The 15813-nt window shown below is 33.6% G+C and overlaps 1 protein-coding gene across 10 annotated transcripts in view; it reads right to left on the bottom strand.

Annotated features, from left to right (window-relative positions):
* Positions 1-11795: 11795 nt before the first annotated feature.
* The window catches only part of LOC143230628 (kazrin-like), a 79350-nt gene continuing 75332 nt past the window's right edge, over positions 11796-15813 (bottom strand). For 4 of the 10 annotated variants that reach the window (XM_076464487.1, XM_076464486.1, XM_076464492.1 and 1 more), the window contains one exon: positions 11796-14402. In XM_076464487.1, the coding sequence (XP_076320602.1) occupies positions 14250-14402 (153 nt within the window). In that variant the 3' untranslated portion in view covers positions 11796-14249. Of the gene's footprint in view, positions 14406-15081; positions 15132-15645; positions 15745-15813 lie in introns of all 10 variants that reach the window. The other 6 variants (XM_076464489.1, XM_076464488.1, XR_013016552.1 and 3 more) reach the window with 6 other exon arrangements.

The raw sequence follows: 15813 nt of genomic DNA, 5'->3' as shown, positions 1-15813 counted from the left end.
TATCTATCCAATCTCATTGAATACTTTATTCATTCTAAAAAATCTTGACACCTTGTACATAATTCGACAAAAGGGAAAGCACAATTTAAATTTAAAAATATAAATTAAATAGCAATAAATAAATAAATATGTATATAATTACATATATTATTATAATTACGTTATATTCACCATGTCCATTTTCAGCTACCAGCTTCACTCAATCCAAAGGTCTTCAAACTGAAATACTTACAAACAGTATTGTCAGAACTATTTATACCAGTAATTTATTACAAGTCGTTATAACGTGAATGTCTTTTTACAAGTTGACGAAACATGAGAACAATCATTTGTTATAAGACATTAGTACAATAATTAAAATAATGTATAACAATATTGTAACTATATATGAGACATTTATTATTAGTCATTATTTTAAAAAATACCATAGGCCTAGTGATAAGTATCATTAAATATGTTTCGCCAACTTGTAAAAAGTATTCAAACCAGTAATTTAACCATAACAACTGTTCTTCTAACAAATTATTTATAAAAAATAGCGTTCTAACTACTATAATGTTTGTAGTAAACATTAAATACACTTCTAGACCAGATAAAGAATGTAATGTTTGAAAATATAATAGGCCTAGTATTAATGCCTTATAGTAAATATAATCAATTATAATCATGTTTGTAGTAATACAATAATTGCATAGGCATGTAAATAACAAAATGAAAATTGAACACAAAGTAGTTTTCCACCACTACTTCCTACTTTATTTTGTAATCAAACAACGCCAACTTGCAACTGTAACAATTCGTTCGTTAGTATGAAACATCATTAGTTTTTTATAAGCGACCTTCGGGTGTTAGGTGCAGTTCTGACTTCTACCGCCATATCACTTGTTGTTAGAGCAATCGTAAGTTTAAATTTAAGTCAACGAAAGCACGTGAGTAACAACTGACGCTACAAACAATAAGACGTCAATAACCGTAAAGTTTCAAAAAATAATAATACCTTAAAATATTTGAACGAAAATTCACTAACTAAACCTTAATTTAACATTAAAGACTGTTTTACTATACGTTTCTGTTTGCATTCTTACATTATAAATAATAATGAAAATAACTAAACATAAATACAAATACATGTACCGTTGATAAAACCGACCAAACAGTCCGAAATAACTTATTAATTCTGCCAATAAAGTTAGAAAAACACCGAAGAGTAATAGTTTTTTTTCTAACCTTATTAGGGCCTGGCATGGCCTAGCGCGTTAAGGCGTGCGCTTCGTAATCTGAGGGTCGCGGGTTCGCGCCCAAGTCGCGCCAAAACATGCTCGCCCTCCCAGCCGTGGGGGCGTTATACTGTGACGGTCAATCCCACTTTTCGTTGGTAAAAGAGTAGCCCAAGAGTTGGCGGTGGGTGGTGATGACTAGCTGCCTTCCCTCTAGTCTTACACTGCTAAATTAGGGACGGCTAGCACAGATAGCCCTCGAGTAGCTTTGTGCGAAATTCCAAAAACCAAAACCAAACTAACCTTATTGACACAAGTGAAAATCTCCTACACAAGTATGGCCTACAAATTCTGAAAAGCAACAATGTTATTTATTCTAACATTGCCTGATTATATCATTTCATAGTTTAAAAATATTGTTATTAAAGCCTCTTTGATTTTTTAAATTGGAGTATTACTTTCATAGTGTAAGATTTTGTTTTGCAATACTCAAAAACAAGTAATATTTTTTGCTCGTTATGCCTGTTCAGGTTTCTACCACTACCAATCTCATCTACGTACGATACCTTTCCAAAGTGACATTTTACGTGTTATAAAATACGTAAATCATTCAAAAACAATGCAAACAAGATATTAGGTTGAGGAATAATTCGTGAGCGTTTTTAAATAATTTCATTCAAGCATTACATGCAAGACTATACAATACTTCAATGCATGAACACATTACACCCAAAACATTTATTATGATACTTTATTTAATGTAATACCTAGGTATATAGTATGCATTGTTTTAAACGAAATTGCAAGAAATTAAATGCGAAAAGCAGATGGTGTCGAAAATGCTCGATTTTGTCCACTTGACATTCCATTTAATGAGTTGAAAATGAAAGCAAAAATTAAAGACATATGAAAATCAAACACACCATCTATTAGAGCAAAAAATTATCTACCAAATGACATGAAATATTTTGCGAAAGCGTTTCATTTATGAATATATTTGTTTAACTTGAAAAAACGCTCACGAATTATTCCTCAACCCAATAGTAGGGATTAGAGATGATATATACATATCCCTACATAAAAGCTTGATTGATTGATTGATTGATTGATTTAGTGTTTTATGGCACAAAGCAGCGAGGCTATCTGCGCCAGACATTCGGTAAAAAAAAAAAAAAAAAAAAAAATAAAAAAATAAATAAATAAATGTAGTAATAGACATAAATGGAACTGAAGGTAAAACAAAAAAGTATAAAACCAATGTTGACACATAGTCTACAATGTTAAGATAAAAGGTAGAGTATAAGAAGTTGTAAGGTATTTACTCTAGCAAAAGGTAATGATCATAACCCGCCAGGAAGATTAACAGGTAAGTTCAAGAACCACCGTCAATCACCTGAAGTTGGCCTTTCCAGTCCTGGTTCTGGGTTATGTGTCATAGAAGCTATTATCAAAATGTAAAAGAAAGTAAAAGTTTTAAAAGACACTCCGCAAAATCGTAATAATGAGTAGCCAAATGTCCAGTAAAAGGATAAAGTCAAGTAAATGGAGTAAAATTTGTAGAAGTAATTGAAGATAAAAGCAAAACGGCAATTAAGACAGAAAATGGCGTAAAAACCAATGTTGACATCCAGTCAACAAAGTTGTAAAGAACTACCTGTAGCAGAATGGTAATGATCGTAACCCGCCAAGAAGACTAACAGGTAAGTATAAAAACCACCGTCAGTCACCTGAAGTTGGTCTTTCCAGTCCTGGTTCCGGGTTATGAGTCAATATGGCCAGTACTAAAAAGTTAATTAGTAAAAGTGTGAAATGATATGCAGTAAAAGTATAATAACAACTCGCCAGGATGACTAACGAGTAGTTCAAACGGATAGTTCAAACAGGAGCGTTAGTCACCTGAAGTTGGCCTTTCCAGTCCTGGTGTCGAGTTATTTAATGTTCCGGCCATTGTCCAATGTCAAATTGAATGACAGAGATTAAAACAGTAAAAAAGGAACCACAATTAAAAAGGTGTAATGAATAAACATGCAACACTTAAATGAGATTAAAAAGGTTAATGGCCATTAAAAAATTAAAAACATTATCAAGGTGGACAGAGTCACCATCACCAATAACTCTGTCCAATGTTACAGATTGACCCTGGGAAAAATATGTTTAAAATATTGCCGTCGTTGAGAATTGTAACGATGGCAAGAAAGTAAAACGTGGCTGATAGTGATTTGAGTGTTACACAAATTACACATTGGTGCATCAGTTCCAGATAAAAGAAAATGATGAGTTAAAAAACTGTGACCAATGCGTAGCCTAGTGAGAACAACTTCCTCCTTCCGAACTTTACGGAAGCTAGATGGCCAAAGTCCAATTTTGGGTTTGATTTGAAAAAGTTTGTTGTCACGTTGCTCACTCCAAGTGGACTGCCAGCTGGCACGGAGCCGACCCTTGAAGATAACACCATAGTCCATGTACGGAATAGGCATAGGAGTGATGGTGCTGAAGCAGACATATTTAGCTGCCATGTCTGCAAGCTCGTTCCCGCGAATACCAACATGGCCTGGTATCCAGAAAAACTGGATTGAAGTAGCTGCTAATGAGAAACGGGCCAGTCGGTTACGAATATCAGCGAGAATAGGATGTGAGCTAACGTGTAGCGATTCCAAGGCAAGTATAGAACTAAGCGAATCAGTATAAATAGTGCAGTTGGAGTACTGCTCAGCTGCAATATGATCCAGGGCAAGAGATATGGCATACAGTTCAGCAGTGAACACAGAAGCTGTAGAAGGGATTCTGCGTGCAACTACTGACCCATAGCAAACCATAGCAGAGCCCACTGAATTACCTGATTTGGAACCATCTGTATAAATAGGAACTGAATGATTGTTTGAAAGATATTCATTGAATAAAAGACGGTACTTCCAATCTGGAGTATCTGCCTTTTTTAGGTGACTGAAAGAAAGGTCACATTTGGGGGCTGTAATAAGCCATGGTGGGATGGGCCGATCTGTGGAACATGCAATGTTATCCAAGGACAGACCCAATTCATCCAATTGCTTCCGGATGCGAAGGCCAAACGGAGCAATGACGGATCGTCTGTTCTGAAAAAGTACTGCCCACCGAGGAAGGAAAACACATTTCCAGGTGGGATGCTTTGGTAAGGAATGAAGTTTCGAAGTATATTGTAAAGATAGTTGCAAACGGCGAAGGTGTAGAGAAGGTTCATGAGATTCAATGTATATACTTTGAACTGGAGAGGTACGGAAAGCCCCAGTGCAGAGTCGAAGTCCTTGGTGATGAACGGGGTCCAGCATCTTTAAGGCCGAGGGTCTGGCAGAGCCATAGACCATTGATCCATAATCGAGTTTCGATCTAATAAGAGCACGATATACCTTTAACATTGAACAGCGATCTGCCCCCCAACTGGTAGAAGAGAGAACACGGAGGATGTTCAGTGCTCTTGTGCATTTGACCCGAAGCTGCTTTAAGTGTGGTATAAAGGTCAGTTTACGATCAAAGATAAGCCCCAAGAACTTGGTCTCCGGGACAACTGGCAGCAAAACTCCACCGATATGAAGTTCAGGATCAGGGTGAATACCCCGTCGACGGCAAAAGTGCATGCATACAGTTTTAGAGAGAGAGAGAAATTAAAGCCGTTCGCCATAGTCCACTTCCGTACACAATTGAGGGCGGTTTGTAGTTGCCGCTCAATATATCTCATGTTTGACGACTGACATGAGATGTGAAAGTCATCGACATACAGCCCATTCGCAACAGTGAGAGGGAGTTGTTCAGTGATGGCATTTATCTGTATACTGAAGAGTGTAACACTCAATACACAGCCTTGGGGGACTCCAAGTTCCTGTACAAAAGAACGGGAAAGTGTCGAACCCACACGAACCTGGAATCTCCTGTCCATTAAAAATTTTTTAATAAACATGGGAAGATGGCCACGTAACCCATATGTATGGAGGTCTCGCAAAACGCCATACCTCCATGTTGTGTCGTAAGCCTTCTCTATGTCAAAGAATATTGATACAAGATGTTGGCGGTTGAGAAAGGCTTCTCTGATAGATGTTTCAAGACGAATTAGGTGGTCTGTGGTGGAGTGCTGTCGACGGAACCCACACTGGGTGGGCGAGAGGAGGTTGTTTGATTCAAGGAACCAAACAAGACGAGCATTAACCATCCTTTCTAATGTCTTACAGAGACAGCTCGTCAAAGCAATTGGACGGTAGTTTGAAGGAATCTTGGGATCTTTCCCTGGCTTAGAGAAAGGTAAAATAATAGCCTGGCGCCAAGCATCAGGAAAAACATTCTCCTGCCAGATCCGGTTGAAAACAAAACATAAAAGCACAGAGACACACACAATATAATAGAATGTTAACAGACAAAAACATGATAGATTAAACTGAATTGTGATTCAATAGTTTATATACATATTTATATTGGTATGTTTTAATTCTTGCCAGTGCTATTATGTAAGGGTGATAAGAATGCTATCCCTACTATCTTGTTTGCATTGTTTCATCGTTGTCTTAAATATTATAATATTGTTTTCCTGATTTTCAAACACATTCTTTGAGTTTGATATAGGCTTTGAAACAGATATAAAGGAAGTTTTAAAATGATCGGATAATTTAAAGGAAGTTTAAATATGATTGGATAATTTGAAAGAAATGTAAATATGATTGGATAGCGTGAGAATTAAACTATTACATATTAAAGGAGCAAATACACAAGTTTTTTGTTTTTTTTTATAGTTTCTATAAACGTTTGCCTAACCCCTTTTGTTATGAATTGTGAAAGTACTTGAATTATATCTGTATGAAAGCTACAGAAATTTTCTTAAACGAGAAGACAAGCTTATAAAGATTAGGGCCGAACTGAATGCGTAACAACGTAACATTATAACAATTTTAAAATAGTAACAAATGTATGTTTGTCAACATTAATTGCAAACTGTATACAACAGTATGAAACAAAAGTCACATAACTGTAGATTGCTTAAGGCTTAATACAGGTATCACTTGTACTTGATTTATTATTATAATATTTTTAAAATTTAACAGACATGCTATGTTTTTATTGTGTGTGTGTTTTCTTATAGGAAAGACACATGAGGCTATTTGCTGAGTGTACCGAGGGTAATCGGACCCCTTATTTTAGCATTGTAAATCCGCAGACTTACCGCTGTACCAGCGAGGGATTTATTTATTTATTTGCAATGTTTGTAAACCTGATTCTTTTCGTTGCTGGTTTTACGTAAACCAACTAAGATTGTAATCTAATCCCATAAGTGTTTTTTTTTCAGTGAATATAGCACACGAGTGTAAAATATTCTAATAACTCGAATGCTATTCTGCTATTATTTCCACGTTTGACCAATTAAAACAGCGTATATAAATAAGAAAAACGGCAAACTAGCGATTTAATTATTTGTAGTTACACTCATGAAACGTTTTAAATGAAAACACCATTAACCCTTATAACATACATTCATTATTTAATTATCAATTTGTTTGACTTAGATTGCTACATATTTGGAAAGTAAACATAATAGTGTTTATTACTTTGCTCGATATTCATTCGCCAAATAAGAAAAATCTATAAAACTTGGGGGAAAATATCTTTAGATGGAAACTGTGTTTGTCATAAACGTCAATCATATAAAACTAAAGCAGGGGGGAAGGAGGGGTGCAACTGACATTAAAGGATAAGACAGTGTAATGCCACATGTTGTATACTGACTAAACAAATATAATACATTTTTAAGAACGCGTAAAAATTAAATGCTCCACCTGTACAGTCAATTTTGTAACTGCCCAGTGAACCAATCCAACCCATGAATCGATAGTAGAATGAAATTACTTAAAAAAACCAAAAGTAATGTCAATGAAAATATCAGAATGTTGGTATAGTACAGCAGTTGAATGAGTTATGAAGGTATCTAATCCCCTTTTCTAATAGTTGTTGCTTGCATGTGTGCTGATCGATTAATAACTAATATAATTAATGACCCAGTTCTTGTCACAATTGTCTTTATATACAACTTTCAAAACTTCCAACTTTCGTTTTCACCTTACCGCAAAGACTAAAATTAATCGTAAATATCCATAATATTTCACCTGTTTTGATTTTAAAACAATTACAACTTACACGGGTTTGAAAGCTACATTGTTAGCAATATAAACATAAATTTCAACAACTAAAATTGTTGTTTTAAACACTATCTGCGGTATGTCTACGGATTTACAACGCTAAAATCAAGGGTTCGATTCGCCTCGGTGGGCTCAGCAGATAGCCCGATGTGGCTTTGCTATAAGAAGAACACACTTTAAACACTATTAAGGCGAGCTCTCGAGTTTTTATTGTTACTTACATGACCAAGGCAACAACATCGGATGCAGCTTAAAGTTTTATAAGGATGGTACTATACTGTAAATAATGAGTAATTAATGGTGAAAAGGTTTTTGTTTTTGAATTTCGCGCAAAGCTACTCGAGGGCTATCTGCGCTAACCGTCCCTAATTTTGCAGCGTAAGACTAGAGGGAGAGCAGCTAGTCATCACCACCCACCGCCAACTCTTTTAACAACGAATAGTGGGATTGACAGTCACTATGTGGACAGCAATACAAACTGAACTGGCTGCACATTTCATCACAAACAGCTTTCTTCAATATGTAAAACAGAAACTAAAACCTAGTTTCTTTCAGGCAAATTTGAAACATTCGTATATTTAAATTCCATGAGGAACTCAAATTTAATAAATAACATTTTTAAGTCTTTCTTGGTGTTCTGCAACCCTTATTGTGTCAGTTACACGACTGAAAGGGTGAGCATGTTTGGCACGACGGGAATGCGAACCCACGACCCTCAGATTACGATTCGCACGCCTTAACCCACCTGGCCATGCCGGGCCTGGTGAAAAAGCACGGAACACTAAACGTCCAATATTATGTTTGTATAACTTACAAAACTAAAATATAAAAGTTACACCCCATTAAACACTACTTTCAAATTAACTAGAACTTCTTAAGAAAATACAAGGCATGACCAAAAATATAAATAATTTAATGTACAATATTAATATTAAAAGATTATTAAAGCTATGAATTTACTTACAGTTAAAATTAGAACCTCATAAATCGTTGATTTTATTTATATAAATATCTTTCCACCAGTTGCGTTCAGTATTTAGTTATTGTCATGAAAACGATCACTCGAAATGCAGTATTTCGTCTAGAAAGAAAAAAAATTTAAAAGGAAAATTCCTGCACGTGTTATTTGGGTTACTCACTAATCGTCAAATAAGTTATGCGAAAATACTTCAGAGGAAATTTGTGACAGAAAAGTAAGGTAACTAGAAGGACGAAAGAAATATTATTGCCCTCTGCTGTTTGTTATTAAAGTTATATAATTATTTGTCTTTCAAACTTAAAATAGTTATGTTAGAAGCCGCAAAGGCTACATGTTGGTTCAAATAAAAATATATTTTATATTCATCTGGAGTGTAAAGGTTTTTTTTTTAGATTTTATCAAGATATATAATTATTTAGCACTTTATTCAAAACTAGCAGTTTTACCTGGTGTTGCCCGGGTTTTAGAAAAATATTCTAATCTTTCTGTTTCCCCGTTCTATATTTTGATGGGTAAAAAAAATACTTTGTGAATTTATTAATAAAACACCATAGGTTTAGTTTTCAAAATGAAATACAAACCCGTTTAAATCAGGGTTTCCTCATGAAGAATGTGCTCATGTTTTTCCTTCACTGGCAAGGATAAATAAGCCCTTATGGAGAATATTTAGATAATTTTATACGAGTGCCCAATCTGGTGAATATGCTAAGCCTAGCTCTATTCCTTCTCAAATGTTGAAATTTCAAACCAAAATATGTAGCTAATGTTACGTCCAAGTTGATTTCATGTAAATTTTATATATCTTTATAAATGTGATGTAGTGTTCACATTGATTTATGAAATATACTATAAACAAAATGTAATATTGTTCTGTGTGATATATCAAAAGAAAAAAAAAAAACACTTATACGCATAGAACCACCAGCGAGGAAAAACTAGTCGAATAAAATACATTCGCTGACTTGATTTTAATTTCATTTTACACAATAAATGTTACAATGTAAGCCATACCCCTTTCACGCAGCATAATTTTATTTTATACGCTAGGCATATTGTTCGCTTTTTCATACATAATATTCTAATTCTGTATATATTTCTTTGTGTATGAGGTTAAACACATGACGTATTAGTAGGTGAGTAACCAATAACACTATGTAACACAAATTTTGTTCCTGAATACTATGTGTTATTTCTTAATTGCTTGTGTTGTAAAAGTACAGAAATTGGCCATTATTCCCTTCAAACTTTGCTTTTGTATCCTGGATAATGAAATTTATAAATTAACCTATATTCTATGTAGAAACAGGCAAATTTGCATATTTTCATTTACATATGGTCTGAATAAAAAAACAGATGAATCAAGATTTACATGTATTTACACTAAACTTATACAAAAATGTTTAAAAGTGAGTAGTTTTTCGAGAGTTGCGGCTGTAATGTAAATCACTTTCACGTACCAGCCCACAAATATAGCCTTCCTACATGTTTTCGTTATACGCTCCTTGGTAGCGGCGTTCAAAGTCCAGTATATCTTAGTGGAAGCGCTCGCCTTGCTCCTCTGAGTATGGTCTCATGTTCTCCTTGAATTTATCAAGATGAGCGTCAAGGATATGGACTTTTAGGGACATCAAGCAGCCCATTTCGCCGTAGTTCTTCACCAGAGCCTCATCCAGTTCCACATAATTTTCGGCCTTGAGATTGCCCAAGAAGCCCCGAACCACTGCGACAAATCTGCCTCAAGCTTTTTTCCCTTCCAATGGAGCCTCCTTGGAAAACCATCAGGAATGCCACGACACTTGAAGTCTCCGATAACCTCCCAGCCATACTCATCATAGTTCAAGGCTTCTAGCAAGGTCTTGACGCTGTTGTATTCCTCTTTGATGTGCATCGAATGAGCCAGACAGATACTTATTCCCGTTATGGAGCAGTACAGCTTTGAGGCTTCTACAATATTCTAGAAGTTTCTTGAAAATTCTTGAAAGTTTGAGAAAATCAGCTACTCAGCACTGAATCTACCTGGAATGTTCTGGAAAATTGGTAAATTTGAAAATTTCATTACCCAGGTCACAAAAGCAAAGTTTGAAGAGAAAAATAGGTCTTTTCCATTTACTTTAGGCATAAGCAATTGGGAAATAATACTGTATGCCCAGGAACAAGAAAAAGTAAAAATTTTCTTACATAGTATAATCTATAAACAATTAGTCTGTCAATTATAAAGCTCATAAAAAAATACAATTTCCAGATTAAGCCATCTTCCACCTCATGCAACCATTCTACTAGTTACGCTTAATTGACTTTAATTTCAATAAGTATTGTAATTTAAGCCTCACTCTTTTCTTGTATTTTGTGTTACAGCATACTTTTATTTTAATAGGCTAGGCCTACTATTTGCTTTGCTACAAACGACATTAAATTCTGCATACATTTCTTTTGTTTGTGAGATAAAATTGTTTGTTTCAGATTAAGCAAAAAGCTACACAATAGGCTATTTGTGCTCGACCCACCACGGTATCGAAACCCGGTTTCTGGTGTTGCAAGTCCGCAGACATTCCGTGGCCCTGAACATGGGACGTTTAATATGTCGTTGACTTGCTTCTTTTCATTATTACGCAGTCAAGCGTGGATTGACTTCTCTCCGCTGCCTTGAACCGACCGGACTTTTTTCGTTGCTTTTCTCTGAAACTACCTTCACTAAGTCAATCTACACAATCATCTGATATGAAACAAAAACTAGGATAATTTAATTCAAATTGCTAATGCACACATCAAAATTCTATCGCGAGCGGAGTGAAGGGGGATATAAATATCCCTGAATACCCCAGTTGGGAAGTTCATCTTCCTTTAAAACTACATACTTGCCACGGAATTTTTCTTTTCTTTTTTCTCACATAGCTTTGAAAGTAATTTTATCTATCTTCCTCAAGGACGAACAACTTGACCCAATGACACCGGCGTGGAAACTGGTACTGAGTTAATAGAAGTGAATGGACAAACATTTTTCCGTACATTGTGGTTTCATGAAGTTCAAGTTAAACGTGTTTATCTGCAGATAAGATTGACGATCAAACAGCTGTTGTTGTTCATATTTGTTTTATTGATATTTCTGCACTACGAAGACAAATCTTCCGCTTGTTGGTATACAGGTCACAACAAAAGTTTTACATTAATTTTTTTTATTATTTTTTCATACCGTAGTTGAAAACATTTCGGCAACTGTATCATTAACCTTCACAAGTGAGCGACATCTGACTAAATGACTAATTAGATACTATGAGTATTTACAAAACGAGAACTATAATTAACTAAAGTGGAAACAATATATAATACATAAGAAACTTAATTCATGAAATGACATTTTTACAATATTTGATAATTTATATTTTACAAATTTATTACCCATAGAGGGCCTCGCAAAATAACACTAAACCCACAAACACACACATACAATTTTTCTTATAAACAGTATGGTTTCCTTTATTACGTTTTAAATTGTGCACATCAAAACGTATTATTTATACCTAAAACATTTAAGTTTTCTTAAAATACGTCGAAAATATATTGTATAGGCATCTCAAACTAATCATTTTGGAACATAAATTACTGTAGTTATATACATCGCTATCTGTTGTGAATATTAGGAACAACTGTAACATAAAAGTTTTCATATGGTTTTATTCCTTTTAATAACATATCAAAGCAGAAAATAACATCATAATGTAACCTATTAAATAGACTATTTCAAGTCTGATTTGTAAGGGAAAATACATTATCTTTCCAACAATTACATTTACGAAACGCTGACGATTTATACCTTTATTAATAAAATTAAAATTTATAAGTGCCATTTTAATAGCTACTCTCACCAGATCCTTGTTTCGAACTGAACAAATCTACGATATTTTCTTTTCACAGAACATATCCAAATTGTTTAACTTGATGAATAATCGAAAGTAAGTTAACTCAGAAGATTTATATCGTATTAACTGTTAAGTTGTCGATTTTATGAGGTAGATATTTAAATATAAAGGATATGACAATAAACCACGTTTTATTGACGTTTTTATCTAATATTTTACAAAATAGGCTTAACTTTCAATCGACCATAAAACAAGAATTCATCTTGTGCATCTGATTATGAAACTTAAGCGAAAATTTCAAATATTTTTTTAAAACAGAAACATACGACCACGAAATATAACTTACCTTTAATTATAAAATTTGCGATTTGAATAAAAGAATGTTTGCCTCTTTTTAACAAGACTATTTTTACTATATCCTATACTGAAGAGACCTCTCGCTAAACACCAGGTTCTATACATTGTTCAATATACTTAAAAGTGTCAAATGTTTACAATGACCCTCACAGATATGGACGAGGAAAACATATCACATTGTAAAAAAATGTATTAAAAAATTAGGTTCTATGAAGGCACAAATGACGTCACACACACATACTAAGCACTGAAAACAGAGAAAATAAAGAGAGTACGTCTAACGTTCTATAATTTTGAATTTTATTACTCAAAATACGATAAAAATCTGTTTTTTTTTAAGTTTATAACTTTTACTATGAACCTTACTGACATCTAAGACAAGAGTATGGGAAAATTTACTTTAAGGTGTACAGGGTAATAATGTTACTGCCTCAATTTCTTGCATACTTCCAACACGTACCAAGAAAGTAAGTTTAATAAGACATGTAAGTTCTTTTTTCTTACAGTTCACATATTTAGTAAGTTCCGATATTAGTAAGTTATAGTACATGTCATTTCTGTGATTTAACATAAATATTACCTTCAATTATCCTTTCTTGAGTTACGTATTGAGATGTTAACGTAAATAATGTTCCATTCTCACACACGTTCAGTACACGAAAAAGGTGTGCTCTAAGTTTTAAATAAAATACGTTTTATCACAGTCAAATTAAACAACTTTGAGCATTAGTTAATTTCTTGTAGCTACTGATGTACTCACAATACCATTTTTTAACAGATCTTAAAGGTACACGTGATAAGAACTAACAGCCTTAAAACAGCTACCAACTCTTAACACCCTGGTAATACAGCTACATCCTATACCAACTAACACCGTATAACACAGCTACAACCTACAACAACTATACAACACATCTAACAATCTACACCAACTGCCTAACACGCTGTACGACACATCTAACAGTCTACACCAACTGCCTAACACACAGTACGACACATATAACAGTCTACACATCAACTGTCTAACACACTGTACAACACATCTAACAGTTTAACACAATGACAATACAATCAACAGTCTACACCAATTAACACACTGTATAACACATCTAATAGTGCTGAGTGACTGTATTGAGGTGTTACAACCATAATTGACTTCCTAAGTTACTGTTACAATTTTCTTGTATGAATAATAAATTTTGATCAGACATGATATGGAATCATTTTTTCACCATGTTATTTTTTCACTATGTTATCAACTGTCCAGCCTCTGCTGAATATTTTGAATACTATCATAAGTAGCACTTTTGTATCAAGTCACACACATTTTGATCTCTGTCTTTTTATAACACCAAGTGTGGTAGATATTGTATAGTTAATTGGTGAAGGCTATGTCAAACATTACAAATAAAGTTCCTCACCCCTCATAGGCAAAACACATAAAGCTTTCACACAGCCACAATTGTGTTGTTTCTAGTACAACTACTCCATCAAACGTCTTATTGCTTCCTATGTGTACGTGTACCACACACCTATCAAAAGTTCTTTCACATTCTCCATAACAACACCATTACCATGGTACTGAAATTGATTTGCCAGCATTCTGTATTCAAGTTTTCAAATTATGGAGTTTCTTTCACAACAACATAATTTGCTAGCCATCATGTTATGCAAACAGCTTTTAAAGTCAGACTGGGGTAACAGTGAAGGCTTCAACTCTTCCTTGTAACTTAACATGTCCACAGCCATTGGCTTGTTTAGACATAGGTAGAGAATACTGGAAGTTGGTGGACTGATGGAGATCTTGTAGTGTGTTCAAGTCCAGAGCTCGAGTTGAAGACTGCTGGCGATATCAGAGGAAAAAATAGATCCAATAAATACATTTAATAAATCATGAAACTGGTTTTAAAGTTTAAACTTGCAAATACTGTACAACTTAAATCTACCAACATGTAAAGGTAGGCTACATTCAGAGGTTTAATGTTTTGTTAGTGACAAAACTAAGTACACAGCATTTCTCCTCCAATCACAAACATAGCAAGGAAATTCACTATAAATATATGTGACTAATGAATTAATTAATATTATTTTAGTTAATACAAAAAGTACACAATGCTATATTAATATGGTCTCTAAGTCCCATAAAAAGTAATAATTAATTTTATCAGAACTTCATAAGATTTAGAAAATCATAAAATTTTTCAGTTAATTTAATATTTAATATAATATAATATAATATAATTAACTAACAATATTACTCTAGATATAATATAGTTAATTAACAATATTACAGTAAATATAATACAGTTAACTAACAATATTACAGTAGATATAATACAGTTAACTAATGACATTACTCTGGGTATAATATAGTTAATTAACAATATTACAGTAGATATAATATAGTTAACTTAGAACATTACTGTAGTTATAATATAGTTAACTAACAATAGTACACATTGTGGTTATATTATAAAACATATTAACTACTGTACATTGAAGAAAATAATGGTAATTACCATTGATATAATGGAAACACTATGAATTTCTTCCTTTATGAAACACTCAGCTAGAGATGAGAAAAAAATAGTTAGTGGCAAATCTAAAGAAATACTAAATATTCAAGGACTGAAGACACAAAATTTTGTGTCACAACATTTTAATATTTCTGACTCATTCAAATATTGACAGATATTCCAGTAAAACTGTTTACTAGCAAAAGGTTCATTTTGTCCACTTTATGTTTTTATCAAGAAATAACATTTTTAATGACAGTTAATGAAAAGCATGCCAAGCTTGTTTGTGGTTCAAAAGGAGTATTTGCTCAAAATGGTGCTTATATAGAGTACTACCACCATAGCTTTTAAATATGAATTACTCTCCAAGTCTATTTTCATATCTAAATATTTTACCAATTAGATATATGTAGTTAAACTTTTGTTATTTTGACATATATTTTTTAAACAAGTTAATTTTGTACAAATCTTAGAGACGGCTCATCAATCTTGAAGCATTATGACTTATAACAATTTCAAAACAACACGTAGGCCATATTACATCAGTAACACTAAGTATGAACTCACCTGAGAACTTTTCCAAGTTGAAAACTGTGACAAAAGATGAAGTTATAAAATCAGCAAAAGAAGGATAGAGACACAACGAAGACATAAGATAGAGTAGTTCTGTCGGTGAAACATTTATACAGTTGTTTTCATAAAATATAAATAAATCAACTAAAAACAGAGTATGAC

The sequence above is a fragment of the Tachypleus tridentatus genome, chromosome 10 (assembly GCF_004210375.1).
Source record: "Tachypleus tridentatus isolate NWPU-2018 chromosome 10, ASM421037v1, whole genome shotgun sequence".
NCBI lineage: Eukaryota > Metazoa > Arthropoda > Merostomata > Xiphosura > Limulidae > Tachypleus > Tachypleus tridentatus.
Note: the sequence above shows the minus strand (reverse complement) of the source record. Positions and strands in the feature narration are given on the sequence as shown.